General features: G+C 43.2%; 3 protein-coding genes across 10 annotated transcripts in view; all 3 read left to right on the top strand.

The window, feature by feature from the left end:
- Positions 1–3,825, top strand: part of grk5l (G protein-coupled receptor kinase 5 like) — an 18,331-nt gene extending 14,506 nt beyond the window's left edge. The window contains exons 8-16 of the mRNA XM_029162556.3: positions 1–47; positions 123–313; positions 416–453; positions 564–653; positions 739–947; positions 1,029–1,166; positions 1,344–1,481; positions 1,568–1,699; positions 1,796–3,825. The exon at positions 1–47 is cut by the window's left edge and continues 94 nt beyond it. Of these exons, the coding sequence (XP_029018389.1) occupies positions 1–47; positions 123–313; positions 416–453; positions 564–653; positions 739–947; positions 1,029–1,166; positions 1,344–1,481; positions 1,568–1,699; positions 1,796–1,879 (1,067 nt within the window). The 3' untranslated portion in view covers positions 1,880–3,825. The remainder of the gene's footprint in view (positions 48–122; positions 314–415; positions 454–563; positions 654–738; positions 948–1,028; positions 1,167–1,343; positions 1,482–1,567; positions 1,700–1,795) is intronic.
- Positions 3,826–5,094: 1,269 nt separating this feature from the next.
- star (steroidogenic acute regulatory protein) lies at positions 5,095–7,469 on the top strand. The gene is made up of 7 exons (XM_029164131.3): positions 5,095–5,300; positions 5,504–5,611; positions 5,769–5,899; positions 6,013–6,171; positions 6,315–6,490; positions 6,601–6,694; positions 6,789–7,469. The coding sequence occupies exons 1-7, from the start codon at positions 5,237–5,239 to the stop codon at positions 6,906–6,908; spliced, it is 852 nt and encodes a 283-aa protein (XP_029019964.1). The 5' UTR covers positions 5,095–5,236; the 3' UTR covers positions 6,909–7,469.
- Positions 7,470–8,610: 1,141 nt separating this feature from the next.
- elmod3 (ELMO/CED-12 domain containing 3) lies at positions 8,611–18,087 on the top strand. Of its 8 annotated transcripts, none has more exons than XM_029163026.3 (14): positions 8,611–8,760; positions 9,816–10,160; positions 10,428–10,574; positions 11,200–11,271; positions 11,357–11,431; positions 11,517–11,586; positions 12,060–12,122; positions 12,222–12,310; positions 12,490–12,613; positions 12,752–12,874; positions 13,051–13,181; positions 13,517–13,593; positions 14,021–14,148; positions 14,543–18,087. In XM_029163026.3, exons 3-14 carry the CDS (start codon positions 10,473–10,475, stop codon positions 14,788–14,790), a joined length of 1,302 nt encoding a protein of 433 aa, XP_029018859.1. In that variant the 5' UTR covers positions 8,611–8,760; positions 9,816–10,160; positions 10,428–10,472; the 3' UTR covers positions 14,791–18,087. The 8 variants fall into 8 exon arrangements, with proteins under 8 accessions (XP_029018859.1, XP_029018858.1, XP_029018857.1 ...); XM_029163025.3 differs by having other exon boundaries at positions 10,406–10,574; XM_029163024.3 differs by having other exon boundaries at positions 9,816–10,279.
- Positions 18,088–19,130: the final 1,043 nt, after the last annotated feature.

The following is a 19,130-nucleotide window of genomic DNA, read 5'->3' as shown; positions in this document are numbered from 1 at the left end:
CGCTCAACGAGAAGCAGATCTTGGAGAAAGTCAACAGCAGATTTGTTGTGAGTACATCCATATATGTTGTATTTGTGTCTTCTGTGTGGGCCTTTGTCCCTCATGGCCAACTCCTCCTCCAGGTGAGCCTAGCGTACGCGTACGAGACCAAAGACGCTCTGTGTCTGGTGCTGACCATCATGAACGGCGGCGACCTGAAGTTCCACATCTACAACATGGGCACGCCGGGCTTCGAGAAGGACAGGGTCCAGTTCTACGCGGCCCAGATCTGCTGTGGCCTTGAGCATCTGCACAGAGAATCTATCGTCTACAGGTACCGGCTCGGTTTACAGCGCCGGCATTTTCAGACCAACCCGACATCAGCAAATGTGAAATCTGCGGGGGTTTAACAACCAACCATCTTCATTATTTGCAGGGATGTGAAACCGGAGAACATCCTTCTAGATGACAACGGTGAGCTTCCAGACTTTATCTGTAAAGTCAATAGTCTTTTAACATATTATTTTAATAAAAATAAAAAAATAATATAATAATAATGTAATATGAATATATGCTGCTTGCAGGACACATCCGAATTTCTGACCTGGGGTTGGCCATCAAAGTGCCTGAAGGAGAGCTCATTAGAGGCAGGGTGGGGACCGTCGGTTACATGGGTACGAAATAGAGCAGCCAAAGTTTCCGTCTGAGAACTTACCTGAGTAATTACCAGCATTCAACCCGTTTCCCCTTCCCCTCCAGCTCCGGAGGTGATAAACAACGAGAAGTACGGCATGAGTCCGGACTGGTGGGGCCTGGGCTGCCTCGTCTACGAGATGACGGCCGGGCGGTCGCCCTTCCGCGCCCGCAAGGAGCGCGTGAAGCGCGAGGAGGTGGAGCGGCGGGTGCAGGAGGAGGAGGAGGAGTACAGCGACAAGTTCACAGAGGACACCAAGGCCATCTGTAGAATGGTGAGGGACCACGTTTGCGTGGAGGCGGTGGGAGAATGGTGGTGAATGGGCTAATGACGCCGCGTGCCTGTGCTCACGCAGCTGCTAACCAAAGACCCCAAGCAGAGGCTGGGGTGCCAGGCGGAGGGAGCAGCCGGCGTCAAGGCCCACTCCTTCTTCAAAAACATCAATTTTAAGAGGCTGGAGGCTGGAATAGTGGAGCCTCCCTTTGTGCCCGATGTGAGTAGCCATCCATTCGTTTTGGCCCAGTCCTTTTTGCGAATCCAAAATGGCTGCCGCCTGAAACAACATATCCTTGCAGCGAAATTTCCATGGTTATAAATCATCCATTAAGATAAACTTGTCCCCTGTTTTTCCTCTTGACCCCTCTCCGTCGTGGTCGTTGGCCTCTCCCAGCCCCGGGCGGTGTACTGTAAGGATGTATTGGACATAGAGCAGTTCTCCACAGTCAAGGGAGTAAATTTGGACCAAACTGATAATGACTTCTACTCCAAATTTGCTACAGGCAGCGTTTCCATCCCATGGCAAAATGAGGTAAGTGCGTGCACTTCATTTGACATTTTTTAAAAGCGTGGTGAAACTCACCAAATGATCTCTCTCGTTCCTTTCCGCTCCATTAGATGATAGAAACCGAGTGTTTCAGAGATTTGAATGTGTTTGGGCCTCAAGGGACGAGACCTCCAGATCTGGACTGGAATCAGCCTCCAGAGCCGCCCAGACGCAGCCTGCTGGACAGGATCTTCAGGAGGCATGTGAGTAAACTATCACAACACGAACGCACACACACACACACACGCACGTATACAAATCAACTAACGCAAATCTGCCTCTTTCTTTCTCTGCTGCAGCAACCAGAGGTGTCTATTTCCCACAGCCGCGTGCAGTCTTCCAGTGTAAACTCTGTGGACTCCATGTCCAACTCTGCCCCCTAGTGGCACAGTGACAGTGGGTGAGCCACACACACAAGGGGAAGGAGCTCCGAGGGGTTTCCCCGCTACTGATTGGCCCAGAGTCTGGCCTGAGCAGCAGCTGGAGACAGCCTGTCTAAAAACCTAAATGGTCAGCCCATGGGGGAGGGGGTTGACTGAGCCCTGGGACCCCATGGCATTTGTAGTGGGATGGTCCATGTTGTCGCAGAGACCTTTGGAAACTTTGGACAAACTTTTACTTACCCTCAGGATTGTTGGACTATAGAACAGAGCCACTGACGTTAACGGGAGCAGAAAAAGATAGAAAACAAGCTAATATTCAGGGGATCCACTGTATAATAAAGACCACCGCAGGGAAGAGATGACGGGGGTCTTGGTGAATTTTCCAGAAAAGGAATTTCTTTCTCTCTTATTCACAGTTCTCTTCTTTCTGGCCTGAATCCTGTACCAGTCTCTCCCATTCTACTCGCCCCATCTGAACTCATCCTGCAACGTATTCTTTGTCTGCATTTCCACCTCCCGTACCTCAGATCACTCCTTAAACATTCAGAACACATCACCTCAAGAACCTCAACACACAATGTACATTGCCTTGCGTACACTCAGGCCAAAGATTACGGTTTAGTTTTGTGATACTGTCGTCATGTTGATTTCTCGATTTCCTTTTTGTTCGTTTGTCTGTTTCTCCGATGTCGATTAGAACCACGGGAGGATCCGAACGTGTGAATGGTTTTCTACTCTAAATATGAGCCTGCAGACATATCATTGTATAGCTTAAAGCACACGTACCTTACACACACAATCAGATAGACGCGCGCACACAGGTAGAGTTGTGAGAATCTCGTTGTGTTTCTTATTTCATGAACAAATGTAAGTACGGTCAGCTGTATCACGTTTGCTTCCGCATACCTCATTTTACTGACGCTACCATCGTATACACACAGACGTCTCCCTCGGTTTACAGTGTCATATTATATTTGACATTATGTGGAGCTTGAAGACTAATTAATATGCTGTACAGAAACACAAATCTCTCTCTCTCGCTCTCTCTCTCTCTCGCTCTCTCGCTCTCGCTCGCTCTCTCTCTCCTTTTTGTTTTTTCTACATTTTCTGACGTTCCCGTGGACTGGAGAGGAACACATGAACTCAGCCTGACTTGCAAGTTGCACAGTTAAAAAACAATGTCATGCTGTTCTGTCACCAAATGAAAATGTTTTTACCTCTGATCATTCTGGCACATGGTTGCGTCGATGTTGTCGCACGCCACTTGTACATCCAAAAACAAGCGTGTTCTTGTTCTCCATTTAAATTATAATGCTGCATAACCATTTCTGTCACATGTACAGTTGTTCTTTTTAATATATGTTGACCCTTTACACTTACTATTAACATCTTTAAAATGCCTCACACACCTGAAAAGGGTCTTCCTCGTGTTCGGTGTCCAGCCATAATTAAAGACACAGGGTATCCACAGCTATGTGAAAAGTTCACTTTAGATGAATTTTCTTTTATTGTCCAGTTCATTTGTGTCTGAGCAGAGAGAGGACGGGACCACGTCAGAGAATCCCACACAAAGAAGTGGCCTTCTCACGGCAGCACAGCCGGTTAGAGGGAGGAAGGGCTCAGCCTCTCGGTTTATAAGCGTGCTGTTTCACCTGTTGGAAGTCATGGAAGTAACTTCAATTGGCCGTACTAATCATGAGCCTGTCTCCGTTCTCTCTGCGTATTTGACCTGGAGCAGACTGAAGTGCCTCATTGTTAACGATCTCCCGAACGATGCCCACACACACGTCAGCACTGTCCTGGTTTGTTTTATTAGTGAACACACACTCATAGTTGGGAGGAGTTTTCCTTCTTAATTTAATGTACAGCAAAGTGCTGAGTGCATGTGAAAGCCAAACCCACTGTGTCCTGCAAGTCCCAATAAACTCTGTGTTCTACTTTGACTACTCCACAGTTTGCCTGCGTCTTTATTTCTTTATATACATTTATATATAGTTTTATATACATGAAACTGTAGAAAGTTATCAAATGGCATGACAAAGATATGTCATTTGCAAATTTAAGGACCAACTTATAAGCTTTCTTAGTTTCAGTAAAAACAGCACAAGGCACCTCCGCTAGTGCCAGGCTGGTGTGTTCCCATATTAAATGAGAGCACCCGTCCCGTAGAAGGCCAGCGGGACTGATGGATAATTTGTGTAACCCAGCCAGAAGGATGCAAGGTTGCAGGTTAAGGCGACTTCAGGACTTCTGTGAGATTTATGGAGCTGTTCCTGTTTTTTCCTGGCCCGTTGGTGTTTATTACTCACATGGGTTGCGACTCTTTTGCCGGTTTGGCCATGTGCACTGTTGACTCATGCATTATATACGTAGTTTTCTGAGGCAACACTAGTTTACATGATTTAGACAAATGATTTGAGGTGAGGAGGGTTGTAATAACATATGAGTTAGTGACACAAAGCTGATGTCTGGACACATGTTTACAACATTGTTGTCTCATATTTGATCAACTTTGAATTTAAAATAGCATAATCAAAATGTGTATTACAAATGATACAGTATGAATTATGAAATCATTTTAATTACCACAATATGTAACACAAACATATTAATAGCTTTACAGTCAGATCTTGTGAATAAAAGCCACTTTTAACAGTGGGTTCACCTCCTAAAGTATGGTTCACAAACCTATTTCTTGTAATTGTAAACTAATACATTGTTATTTGAAAATATACACACTTCTTATTAATTTATGATGAAACATTCTGACGAAACTCTATACTATATAATAAACTATACTAAACTATGCTAAACTATACGATTGAATATAGAATATAGCAAGATATGATGGGAGAAACTAGTCAAATGAAGCAGATACTGTAGTTCTCTCAGCGAGAACAGATGAGTCACTCAGGGTTTCTCCCACTGACCTCTCTTTGGTTGTCTCCGCGCCAGAGACAGGCTGTTTCTCTTATGTGCTGGGATGCTGTTGTGGGAATGTTTGCGTGTGTTTGTTGCCGTGTTGTGGGTGTATGACAGCCATGCAGTGGGCCCGGGCACTGAACGTTATCTAACATGGTGTATGTGAGTGTGAATCATGCTCGCGGTGTCCGTGAGGCAACCTTGATGACATGGCCACGGTGCAGTGATCAGTGTTTATCTGCGTGATGATAGCACGGTGGCCTTGTGGCCAGCGCTCCTATATATACGGACCCGCTCGAGTGCCTTCAGACAGAAAGCCAGGACCTCGCTGCGACACATTTCAAGAAAGTTCCCAGATCAACCTGATTTTTGAATCGATTGCGTTTGACATTCTTCCAGTTCTCCTTAAGCTCATAGACGCCTCTGTGACACAAAATGCTGCCTGCAACCTTCAAGCTGTGCGCCGGCATCTCATACCGACACATGAGGAACATGACAGGTGAGAATCCAGCACTGTTGCCCTTTACTCAAAAAAAGAAATTATATATAAATATATATATATACTTATATATTTATATTATTAGAATTTTGCATGGAATCAGAGTGGCTTTTCCTCTTTGTGACTGTCTTTATAATATAATATATTTTGGAACTGCAGAAAGGAATAACGTAGTAACAGTCACATTTCCATCTGTCTCCCAGGTTTGAGAAAGAATGCTATGGTGGCCCTTCATCATGAGCTGAACAGACTGGCGGGTCCAGACTCCACTAACTGGATCAGCCAAGTGCGCCGACGCAGCTCCCTTCTGAGTGAGTTCATATTAGCAGTGATTTGAGCCAGGGCCGATGCAGCATACTGTACATATCCCCAGTGGCAGACTGTAAAATGTGATAGCTGAGTACTGAAACTTCACTGTAGACAATGAAATAATTGGTGGCTTGTGGTTACCCTGCGTTTTGTCTCAAGGTTGTCAGATCAGAGAAGACCAGGGCTACAGCGCAGAGGAAATGTCCTACGTGAAGCAGGGCGAGGAGGCGCTGCAGAAGGCCCTGAGCATCCTCAGCGACCAGGACGGCTGGACCGTGGAAACCACAGCCGTGAGTGCTAAAACAGGACGCTCAAGCAAATGTCATCATATAAAGTTACATATTATAACTATGGGGGTGTAGCTCTCTTGTTTCAAATCTGATATTTGCTCACCCCATTGCAGGCAAACGGAGACAAAGTCCTGAGTAAGATGGTGCCTGAGATTGGGAAGGTGTTTAAGCTGGAAGTGATGTTGGAGCAACATCCTGATAACGTTTACAAAGAGCTGGTGGGCAATATGGAGCAAATGGGGGAGTGGAACCCCGACGTCAAACAAGTCAAGGTACTGTAAGAGATGGTGTTGGCATATGAACAAATGATCCCTTTAAGTTGGGCTACTTAATATTAACTGTTAAACAACACATACATTCACATGCAAACACATCCAAGTGCGCAAACTCCTAAAATGTCAATGTTATCCCACAGATCCTTCAGAAGATTGGCCAGGAGACAATGGTTACCCATGAACTGTCTGCAGAGAGAATGGTTGGGCCAAGGGACTTTGTGAGCGTCCGCTGTGCCAAGCGCAGAGGCTCCACCTGCTTCCTGGCTGGAATGTCCACTCAGCACCCCCTCATGCCTGAGCAGAGAGGTGTGGTCAGGTGAGTCAAAGGGAGCAGATGAAGAGCTGTCAGGCTGCTTGTGTGGAGCTGCATGGATGTGCCGTGTGCCATTTTCAGTATTTACACGTTGGCCTCTAATCACTTTCCAGGGCGGAGAACGGGCCGACGTGTATAGTGATGAAGCCCTGCGCCGAAGACCCAAATAAGACCAAGTTCACCTGGTTGCTAAATATAGATCTAAAGGTAAAAAGCTGCACATGAAGTTTTTTTTTATTATCCTCAAATCTCAGCATCATGTTATCCAGTCTTACACCGGCTTTGGCTTCCTCGTCCGCAGGGCTGGATCCCAAAGACGATCATAAACAAAGTGCTCTCTCAGACGCAGGTGGACTTTGCCAACCACCTTAGGCAAAGGATGGCCAATAACGTTACCATGGAGATGGCGCACGTCTGCTGACAGCAGCTGCCCCTTGAGTTGTGGCACAGAGGGCTCGACACTAACGTAGCTGAGGAGCAACCCCCACTTGCTCATAAAGAAACAAATCATTTGAATCAGTCTCTATCTGCTGCAAAACCTAGAGTATCAAGGAGATCACATTAAGATGGGCCTTGTCTGGAATCTGAGCCTTAGATGTTGTTTTTTAATATATTCACTATATAAATATAAGCTCCTGTCATCAGGATTTACATTGCCAACACAAGTCGTATGTATTGTGTAATATAATTTATCACCCACAGCAGTAAAACATGTAAAAAACACATATACATTGCAACCTTCTGCTAACATGGCTCTTATTGTCCCTCTCTGCTGGGAAATTGCACTTTTATTTCAGTTTTCTATTTATTGAAATTTGCAAAGATGCATTACATTAAAATACAACCAAAAATCAAAGAAAATATACAATGCCTTTTTTGTTTAGTTTTTGCATTTTTTATGCTTTTGGAAAAGCAGAAAAGTAGCTTGGAACATGCCCTTTCCTGATTCATGATGATTTAAATAAATTCATAAAACCTTTCAGTGGTTGTTTTGAAATATTGCAGACACATGCATATCTTTAATATTAATATTATATTAAACTAAATGCAAACATTTAATTTAAAATTCAAGATATGGACAGCGGTTGCACAATTCGTCCACTTCAACAAGAGAAACATGAATTATTCTGAACACTATTTGTTGATAACACACGTCTTCCTGTTCCATGATGGCTTTCTATACAGACATTGTGCCAGAATGAACAGGTGTTTGGCCGTTCGGATATGTGAGGAGCCCAGCAGCGTGCAGTCCAGAATGAGCCAGCAACACATTCCCCGAGATCAAGTAACTGTGGATTTCATCCCAAACAGAAAATCTGTCCCCCATTATTACCAGTTGTGTAACATTTTCCTATTTTTTAGTTCAATCCAAAAATGTTTTGTAACAGCTTTTTTCCTGGATGTAGTTCTTATTTTAAAGGGGCCAGAATGTGTTTTAGAGTTGAGGGAGTTGGCCAATTAGTTATTCAATAGAAGTACTACAGTATTATTTAAATTACATAACAAAACCAGGCATACTGTAGATAGTGAACCGACTGTTCTTTTAAAAACCCAACAAACCGATCCTTTTTGCTTGAAAACACTTTTTTTCTCTTGAGAGATTCATCCAGATGGTGATGATTGACATCTGCTTGAACTCTCCCAAAATTTGAGAACATAAGCAGATGTGAAGAGAGCTTCAGCCAGTTGGAGTCACGCTGCTCCATTATTTGTGTACTGGCAGGACTTAAATTCAGAGTTTGGAAAAATTATGCAGTACACATAAGTAATGTGAGTATTAAGACAAAGCAAGCTCTCTGGCGTTCGTGTTAAATCCCTGGCAGTGGCGACAGCCTTGATTAAATCTTTCTGTTTTTTCCAGCGCAAAATCCATCTGCGTGTCCTTGACTGAGATTCAACTGCAAATCATTATTTGTCTGTCAGAAAAAAGACATAGGTAAAGTTTTTACTTCGTAGAAAATATGAAATACTGACGGAAAAGTATCATGGCAGACTGTCTGGACGTTTTATGATTATTAGGCTATATTCATAAATTGGATGAGGTACGAGTGTTTTCGTTGTGTTTTAGCAAAGGGCAGAACGTGCGTTTTACATGGAAAATGGGTCACATGCTTCTTGTCTATACGAGTACGGTACAGTTCACCGAAAACGATGACGTAATGAAGCTAGAGTCGACAGGAAACCACAATTCCCAAGATGCATTTGAAATTACCATTGACACTGGACGGGGGAAGGGAAGCTGAGATTGGAGGGAGAAACAATCAGAAACTGAGGTACTTTTATAAAAATGATTGGTTTTACATCATATCCTCGGACAACACCCAGCGCGTGGTGTTTTGTCTCGTACGCAGTGCTCCTTACAGGTAAAAGCCAACGCGTCCGCGTTTTGTTGTCTTCTTTTGGCACAGACTCCATCCCCGTTGCAGCTCCACACAGCTAGCCCGTTAGTTAGCCTGACAGCTGGCCTTTCTTGCCGTAGCTAGGTGTCAGCTACTGCGTTCCACTTGACGTTCGTGGCGTGGATGTTGGCGCTGTTTGCAGCGGGGTTCGCCAGGGTTGCGTGGACTTTGTGCGGGCGTTGCGTTCCCGCTTCGAGACAAAGCTGCGGCTGCGTCTTTGCGGCTGCGGGCTTGCTAGCTGGCATGAAGCTAGCGTTACGGGGGCTCTCCTTAGGATGCTACGGTAGCTGTCAAACGGCGATCCGGTGGACTTCGGCAGCTGTGATTTAAAAAAGATAGGGATGTATTTTATTTGTTTATAGGTGTCGGTGAGTGGTGGTGCTTGGCACAGTTTAACGTAAGAACGTTTTAAATATGCGCATTTTTGTGTCAATTAGATGGGAAAGATTCTTTAGCTACACGAGTAAAATGTTTTGAAACCAAATGTACTGCAAAGATACTCAGTTACCAACGTATGCACCAAAGTGCGTTATTTAAAATAAGTTGTTGAGTCAGTTTGCTGTGTGAAAGCTTAACCGACAAAGTGGTTCTCTTTAGCTTTTTGGAACTGTAGCAGTATAAACACTTATATTTATGGAGCTTGAGATCACAAACTAGTAAATGTTTGTTCAAAAGTACTGGTATAATTCTGACAATATGAATGACATCATATCCTTCACGTGAGCTACTGTTAGAAACCTGGTGGTCTCTGGTTCCGTGCTTAATAGAAATGTGTTTCTTCTGGTTTTATGACCCATTAGTGAAAATATTCCAAGTTTTATTTTTGGTCTTGATGATGCATCATCATGTAAATGTCCAATATCAAGGCCATGTTTGATTTGTGTACTGCAAATGAACAAACGTTGATTAAATGAACGCTTCTGTTCTAGATTCCAGATATCGTGTACACATGACCACCCCCCACCTCTCCTGAGGACTTCAGCCACACAAGAAATCTCACTGGACACCTGCAATTCTCGCTTTGGACGTATACAGCTGTTTTGTGTAAGGCTGTGGGCGTAACACAGCTTTGGTGCAAGAAGATTAAACTGTACAGCGTGACTTGTACCTCTGGGTGCGTATAGGACCTATCTCAAGTGCCAAACTAATGAAGTGTCCAGAAGAGGGAGAACCCAGCCCTGAAAAACAATGTCATCGGCTAGCTTCTGTGTACCTGTAAGGGGGCTGAGGAGTGGACCCGCTGGCCGAGCAGATCTGTGGAGGAAAGGAAGGAGGCAGGTTTCCGGGAAGTTTGTGCATTGATCGCTAGCGTTTTTCTCGCGTCAGCTCTTGCAGATGAATACCTGCACATTCCACTTTCCAGCTTTGACTTTGCAGTAGCTAATACAATCAGGTACACAATCGTTGCTTTATACACAGAGACGGAGAACATGGTCTGCACAACACTGTTTTGTGTCACCAGTGACTGTGTTGTGATATTCTAATTGTGACTGATGCAGAAAAGCATAAATACTTGCAGTTACAGCAAATGTGCACTACAGAAACAATGGTAGTCCTTGCATCAACTCCTCAACCCATCTCAGTCCATGACATCAGAAGCCTTTAGAGGCACGGATCAGGAACACACTCGCCAGCCAACATACTCATATGCAATGGAGGAAGACATTGATGTCACATCCCACACAGAGGTAATGTTCTTTCACCTTGACTCTCAAAGCTTTGATACATTTGATGTTGTTCCAGTGTTTATGTGGCGTTTATGTTTAGTGGTCTTGTAGTAATGTAATCATTAAAACTTACTTCAGGGTTGTTGCCCAACTCCTGCTGATTTGTTAAATAAAATGGAAGCATTTTTGAGGTAGTGACTGCCAGACCCAATGGCCCCTTCCCATTCTGCAACCTTGCCAATGTTTAATAATTAAGTGCTCATTTGTTTAAGCAGTGCTGTCACACATGTTTAACTTAAGGCCTAAGGTCAACAGATCTCCCTGCGCTTTATCTGTAATCGCTGGCCTGGCTTGCTTGGCATGTTGCCATGGTGGCAGCTGACGGGGCATTTCCCTGATCCCCTGGCTTGGTTCTCTAGCCGTAACATTACCTCCTGCACCGTGGCCTCAGTCATTGGCTGTTGCTGTATTTACGAACAGGATCAATGCCGCACGTCTCCTGCCGTTGCAAACAGCGTAACAGAGTGTCTTAAAATGACTTGCTTGTTTTGAGATTTGATGATTGAAGCATTCAGTAGCAACAAATTAGTTGTCTTACAAGTGTACATGTCTGACGCATTGGTTTGTGTTGCTTCTCTCTGTTTAGGGTCTGAATGGTTTGTCCCATGAATGTAAACCATTAGAGGAGATCACCAATGGGCACTCCAATCATAAGCCTGTGAGTATAGTTAGAAGACTTTCTCAGTAAATATTTGATTATTATTTTATTTAAAAATGACCAATGGAAACTTTATTCTTTACAGTTCATGAATGGACTGATTATTGGTCACAACGTTAAAGACCATACAAATGGCAGCACGCCACTCACATCCCTGCCGGTAAATACATTGTGTTTCTTGAACCTGACTTAAACCAATGTGACTTGTTTTGTTTACAGTAATCTATCATCTGTTTATTGTTTAGATTTCAGCACTGAAGCAGAATGGCCTTCTACAGACCCTGGCGACTGGAGGGGACCAGCCTAAGCCTGCAGGTAACACATGCATGCTCTCACACAGCCTCTCTTTTGTCTCACATGCTCTTCCCACAGGAATTTGTTAGTGTAGCCTAGAAACTAGGCACTTGTTGATGGAAAGGCCTCCCACAGGTGTGAAGGTTGTCTGCGTAGAGGAAGTCTTGGGTCTCAGTGACACCCTTGGTGATGTAAGTTTATGTAGAAAGGGTTTGATTCAGAGCCCTGCGATGGGCTGGCGACCTGTCCAGGGTGTACCCTGCCTCTCGCCCATAGCCAGCTGGGATAGGCTCCAGCACCCCCGCGACCCCGCATATGGGATTCAGTGCTATGGAAAATGGATGGATGGATGGGTTTGAGACAGATGAGTCTCAACGTAGTTCACTGCCTGAGTAGATTATTAGTACTGGAGCCTGTGAAATACTGTATGTCTGTAGAAAATGAGTGAAACTATTTGTAACATTTTCACCCTTCATTTGTGATTCTGTCTACAGAGGACAATGTGGAATTGGAAAAGGCCAGGCAGGAGTGGGAGGCTCTGGAGAACGTCCAACCAGGTTGGATTCATTTACTGCAGTTTTGCCTGTTGTATCAAGATAACAATAAAATAAATATTTTTTTCCATAATCATTTTACATTTATGTAATATCTGTCAGCTCTCACTGAGGACTTGATCCCAACCCCTCTCATCTCCTTCAACGAAGCCCTGCAGTACTTCCAGACCACAGACCTTGGGGACTTCCTAGTAAGAAACTTAATATAAACTTTCCGGCTTATTACATTATATGTACACTAAACCATAGTTACTGTACATATTTGATGCAATACACCATAGTTAATTGAAACTTATTTTTTTAAGAAAGAGATGAAGACCTGTGTTTTGCTCAGTATATCCAAGTATGCTTCTGCTTATTACACTTTTAGAAGAACATCCAACCAACAGTTCGCAGGACAGGTCTAGCTGCAATCACACACTTCCTCTTCGGACCTCCACGACTGCACAGAGAACTCCTGGAGGAGAGGGATCTGGTCTTTGCTATCGCACAGTGTAAGTGTGTGTTTGATGGGCCTGGTGTTTGTGCAATTTTCTCGCCAGGTGTGAAACTTTTGATGTTTCTTATAAGCCACTGATGGCGCCTATCAAATGCCCTGTACTGTATGTGTCTGTGCTCATCTCTTCTCATAGGCCCTGTGGATAACAGCCAAACAGTCCACATGCGCGTCCTCCAGACCATTTATAAGAGGCTGATTGGCAGCAAGCTGGACTGTCCTCGCTATGGACCACACTGGGAAAACATTGGCTTTCAGGGTCAGACACCAGCACATTGTTTTCTGTGAATACAGTTGTTCATGTCTGTGAAAGTGATGTCACTTGGCTAATGCAGCACTTCTTTTCATGTCTGAATGTTGGGTTTTAGTTGTTCCAAAAATGTGTGTTTATTAATGAAGGTCTTTTCAGGAATGATTGTACTGTGTGTGGTTCAGGTACAGACCCTGCCACTGACCTTCGTGGCACTGGTTTCCTCGGACTGATGCATACTCTGTACTTCGTGATGGATCCAGAGACTTTGCCACTGGCTAGAGACATCTTCAAGTTATCACAACATGCTACACAGGTATCATCTTATCATACAAATATAAGGCCATTTGTTCATTCAAGTCACTGAATGAAAGTCAAATGTCTGCATGTGAGCATTTTATGTTTTTAATGTTGGCTGAAGAGAATAAAGACTGAACTTATTTAAGTTTCTGGCAACTTCTTCCCCCTCCAGATTTCTGTTCTGTAGCTGAACCTGACCTTTGTCCTTCCAGCAGAGACAACTAGAGCAAAAAATAATTTCCCCTCAGGGAGGGCATCAATAAAATTTGCTAGGAGACAGACTTGTTTTTTTAGTCTTTAGTAAGTATTCCCTGTGGACCTAAGTTTCCATCTGTATTTTCTCTGGTTTAGAACTTTCCATTCAGTGTGATGTCTATCAACATGACCCGCATCGCTCTGCAAGTGCTCAGAGAGGAGGCCTTGTCCAAGTGAGTCATTGTTCCCCCCATTTTCATTTTATCCCATCTTCTGGAGTCTGTGCAGTGTTTCCCTTATATTTATGAGATTTTAGGTTCAGGTTGAGTAGCAATTGAGGTCAAACACCAACAACAGCAATTGCTACTAAATATTTTGAATTTTTAGATAATTTGTCCTTGAGGCATCTCCATTAATAGAATCAGGATAGATTGAAGTGACTAGAATTAATTTGGTGTTGTGGCAAATATACTTATTTATATTTTTGTATTTTATATATTGTTTTGGTCTTTGAGTTCTTCCGCTTTTAGAAGCTCTTAGGTTCTAAGGTCATTTTAAGGTCATCTGGCAATAACAAGCAAACCAAGACAACTGCTGAAGAAAACACTTACATTTGTCCTTTCTGTCTTTGCGCCCCATCACTGTGTTTGCTCACACCAGGGAATGCAATCGTCGTCAGCAAGTGGTCGGTGTGCTGAATGAGTTCTATGTTGCCACGTATCTACATCTGTATCAACTGTGGAAGACTCAACAGAAGACCATCGCTGACTCTGGCTTTGTACTAAAAGGTAAAGATGTTTTATTTAATCTACTATTACTCTACACTTACTGCTTAACCTTGCTCTACTGTGCGTTCTAACATGTATATATTGTGTAGGTTAAAACATTTGGATTTTGTTTTGTTTTTACTTAATCAGTAGGTACATTTCCTCAAAGCTTCTTGGCATTTGCTTTCTTTCTGTTTTTTTTTGCAAAGCCAGCTAGCTTAAGCCTGTATAGCCTTATTTAACAGATTGATATTAATCTTATTAGGAAACTTTAGAAAAGTAAAGTATCCCCAATGTTGACCTTTTAAAATGATACATCAAGAGCAAAGGGTTTTATTGTATAAGTCATATACTACACAAACGGCAATATACAGATTGTGATCTCAGCATCACTTGTGTGTGTTCTGACCCTTAGAAGTGGAGCTGTTTGCCAAAAAGAACCCCAAGCAGATGCTGCGCCGACTAGAGGTCTTCCTGAAAGAGAGGCGGGCAGGTGGAATCCCCCGTGGGACGTCCCCAGACCCTCAGGCCCAACAGCCGTCTCCAAGCCTCGGGGAGCGAGCGACCAGAGGGATGGGAGCGGGATGCAAGGGAAAGGAGATGCATTTCACAGGAGTGTGTGATCTACCGCCAGACATGGAGGGAGAGGCCAGACTCATCTAAGCTAGACTCTGCGTGCGTGTGTGCGTGCGTGCGTGCGTTTGTTTGTGTGCGTGCGTGCAATCCTGTTTGTGAGTATACGTGTTAGTATGTGTGCAAGTGACTTATAAATGCGAGAAGAAGAAAACCCTACCACACCCTGAGCTAGGACCTGCTGTCAAATCCCAATTAAACACTTCTACTCCGTCCACCTGATGCTACAGCGAAGCACTTTGATCAGACTAAATTTGCAGGGTTTTCAGAGTGTTAGTCCTTTCTTTTCCACCTGGTGCAGGTCAGAAATACAAGATGTCACATAAACAAAAGGAAAGTTAATGTTTGCACTTTTTCTGTATTTAGGAGCCAAAATAAAAACTGCCAAATGTCTATGGTTAAACTCTACATGCCTAAAAGTCAAAACCGATCATGTTGGCAATGCAGAAGGTGGAGCACAGCTTGAAGTGGCTGTTTTCAGAGGCTTGGCCTTTGCCTCAACTCCAAGCTGCTTCTCCGTCGTATACTAATGACCCAAACAATAATAAATTATCTGAAGGGACGAATTGTGAGGGAAATTGTTTAATGCTCCGCTCATGTTATTGTAATGGAAAAAATTAACCAGTTACAGAGCAAACGGAATTGAGTCTACGCTCTCTTCGGCAGGCTTTGAAAGCAATTTCCTTTTAGAGGTCCTAATACGTTGCATTCTTTATTAGTCTGAATGAAATATATGTTACACGAAAGAAGTACAAGAATGGACACTGACCAGATGCTGCAGGTAAAGCCAAGTGTCGGCGTCGTCATGGTGACTGTTGCCATGGGTGTCATAGATAGAAGTCCAGAGCTCCCAATTAATACGGGGGAATATATTTTAAATAATTAAAAAAAACTAAACTATTTTAGTCCTTTTAATAAGGGACAGCTTACAGATATGTAAAAGCACTTCAGATGTTTATTAAACTGATGGCTGACTGACCATGAGAAGGATTTATAACACTGTTTAAAGTTACAGGATATCTCAACGGGTCAATGTTGAAGTTAAGGAGATACTTTTTGAGTGAGTGTGATTGTTTTGGTCCCGGCTGAAGTAAAGGTCTGGTCTGAGCTTTCTCTACATTCCGTTATAAAGCATGTGATTGTAATTTTTTTTTTTTTTTGACCAGTTACAAATTTATTCCTCTGTGTGTATGAGTGAGAGAGAGAGCTGATACTGTTGAAGGGTGCCTCTTCTAGTAGATGTATGGTACAGTATGCAATCCCAGCTATTCCTCAATGATAATCAAAGCGATAGTGCTGTGAGATGCTAGAATATTGTTTTTAACTTCAGGGTTTGTGTGCATGAGTGAATGTGTGTGTGCGCGTGTGTGAGAATGTTGACAGGAACTGACTACAGATGGGGTGCTTTCCTCTGCACACACAAAACCAGCTTTACTTAGTACTTGATCCATTGAGCTGCAAAGATGGTACTTTAGTCAATTTCAAAATGGTACCTACATTAAAACTAAAGATTTATCCCAAAAACCAAACACATTTCATGTTTTGCTTCTTTTGGTTCTGGACACATCTGGTTTCAGCAGCTCTGGGGCCTGAAATGGGTAGAGCTCCTCAGCAAAGCTGGTCCCATCGTCGTAGTCTCGATCTGTAGCATGTTCAGGTAGCACTAGTACTGTAGCATCCTATAGCCTCCTCTTCGTAAAGCTTGTTGATGTCATGTCTCAGTTACAGTCTGTAGTGTCATGAGTGCGCAAACTGTTAATACTATAGCACCTTCATCCCGTGATTTCGTTGAACCTCCAGTAGACACTTGTGTAGGCGGCGCAGTGAGATGTGGGGTAGGCTAGATGTTCCTGAGTGACAGTAAAACTCGTGCCTGCATCCAATGGAGTTATATTTTTGTCTTTTTATTTGAGCCACCGTGCCACAGTAGGCTTTTTCCATTCATGTAACACAATAAGCAACGTGCAGACTTAATGGATATGTACACGCATATGCACAGGCATGTAAATTCTCAGTGTCAGGATAATCGTTTCTCGCCATCGCCATTCGTCATCGTAGAACTTGAACACTAAGCCCGCGTAGTTTTTCCAGTTGTTCTGATCGATCAGGAAAATTTGCACTGTTGTAGATATTATGATAGTATGTGTGACGTATGCAAGAGGAAACAGGCCATCTTCAATAGCCATATTGTTCACTGTCACCCACCTCATGCGACAGGCTTTGTGGAGTCCGATTCCCCTTCACCGTATCTGTGGTGAAGAAATTGCACCACAGATACGCTCTCACATTTAGTTTTGTTACATTCAAAACCGAGGCGCAGTACAGTGTATGTAAATCAGGAAGTTTGTACATAGAGAAATAATGATTGTAACTGTATGATTGTCTGTCGGGCATTATACTGAAACACATTGCTTACCTCAAGACTTGAGACAAATCTCTTCTTTCTCTCCTAAAGCTTGTTCGGCCTCAGTCCGAATCTGTTTATTTTTCCTCGTACCCTGGCCTTTTCCCATAACAATTGGAAAAGTTATATGATATATATTCAACACCCGAAGCACTACATAATCGCTGATCTAACACAAAGGCTGGTCAATGTTCTGTGTATTCTATTTATAGACACTATATAGGCCCACACGTGCTCCGATGCAGCTGCAGAAACCTCTTTGAGATCCATCCATAATTGGCTGCTGTTTAAGGTTGAACTCGTTGGTTTTCTTGTGGCTTTAGTGATAGTACAGTACACCTTTGCTGTGTTTAAGTGTTTAATGTCAGGAGGACACTCAAACAAACCCATCTCTATGGAGACAGTGAGGAACTGTTGGCTATATGGTTGTAAAGACACACGCCCGAGTAGCAGTCACGATGCTTCAACCTCGGTATTTATTCAGGATCCAAACGAAGCCCGATTTGTCCTTTCTATAGTAACAAAAGATAAAATGCTCAAGCCAATCGATCATAATACAGTGTGTTGGTCATCTTTTGGGACTCTCATTTCAGAAACCAGAACCAACAGGGAAACAATATTTAAAGAGAAAAACCGAAATGGGTTCTTGCTCCCAGCAGGATGTCGGATGCTTGGAGAGGTGTGGTCTGAAGTTGTGCTTCCTCCAGCAGCGGCTCGGCAAATACAATCACTTCTCAATATCCTGCGCTTTATATGAAGGTGTTTAACTGTTGCCGTTGTCATGTCCCTCAGAGCATTTTATGACTGTACCTTGATTGTAGAAGCCCTATTTTATACTGAGAGTTATTTCAGATTACAGTATGTGCTGTTGTACATTAAATGTATTGTATGGAGAAAGCTAAATAAATGCTGTTTAAAAGTAATATCTCTGACAACTTCCTGAATCATTGCATGGACTGTGTCCTACCATGTTTCTGTACATAGTCATCATACACGTGCATGTGAGACTATATCAGAACTCTAACAATAGATATACTGTGTGTTGTTAGCATATACAGTCTGATTTGTTTTTTTGACTCCTACCTGCTCTGAAGCTTTTATGTAACTCGGCCACTAGAGTGTACACTTTGGCAGGTCTGCAACTGAGCAGACTGCAGCTTCGTTCAGAAGTGCTACACACTGGAGTGAAATTTAATGGTGTGATCCAGTACTGCGAGCGTCCTTTATCTACAGTAATTCACATCAATCTCTGAGAGATGCTTGGCACTATTTGCTAGTGTTTTATTTCTCAGAACACCATTAGATAATAGATAATGAAATTTAAGCCTAATCCATGTTTATTCTTTCTTTTGCTGTTTGGTTCAAAGCGAACTCTAGGGTCTTCTAGGGCGGCATCGTTGGGGAGAACATTATGTGGACGCTGTTTGTACGTTTGGAGTCAAAGCCCACATATTCCATCAGCTAAACAAATTATGTCAATGAAGGATCGTCCTGATTTGGGTCCAGTTGAGATGTTAGCAGCTGATCAGAAACAGGGAGGCTTTGGTCCCGTTTCAATAAAGCTGGGCCACTTCCAAAGGAATCTTGCTACGTGTTTCTACATCTGTGCTAAATCAGTCTCAGTGGCTTCGCTCCCACGACGCCAGATGACTGGGCTGCGGTGTATCTGCTGAATCACAACATATTCAGGGTGGAAAAATGTTACAATCAAAATCACAGCTCTATAAAGAACACACACATATATATATATATACTTTGTTGCACTGTCAGTGCAACTTGTATTAGCATTATTTATGAGGAAGCAGCCTCAATAATACAAAGAATTGCAACTGTATCAGTCAGGGACTATTTAAAGGGTTAAATCAGCAATAGATGGAAAGTTGCCGTGTATCAGAAATCCCACTGGAGTGTTACAGCAACTGAGAACACAAATGCACAGTACAGAGCAGGATGGAGTTTTATAAAG

This window comes from Betta splendens, chromosome 9, assembly GCF_900634795.4.
Source record: "Betta splendens chromosome 9, fBetSpl5.4, whole genome shotgun sequence".
In the NCBI taxonomy this organism is placed as follows: Eukaryota; Metazoa; Chordata; class Actinopteri; order Anabantiformes; family Osphronemidae; genus Betta; species Betta splendens.
This window is presented reverse-complemented; position numbering and strand designations above follow the sequence as displayed.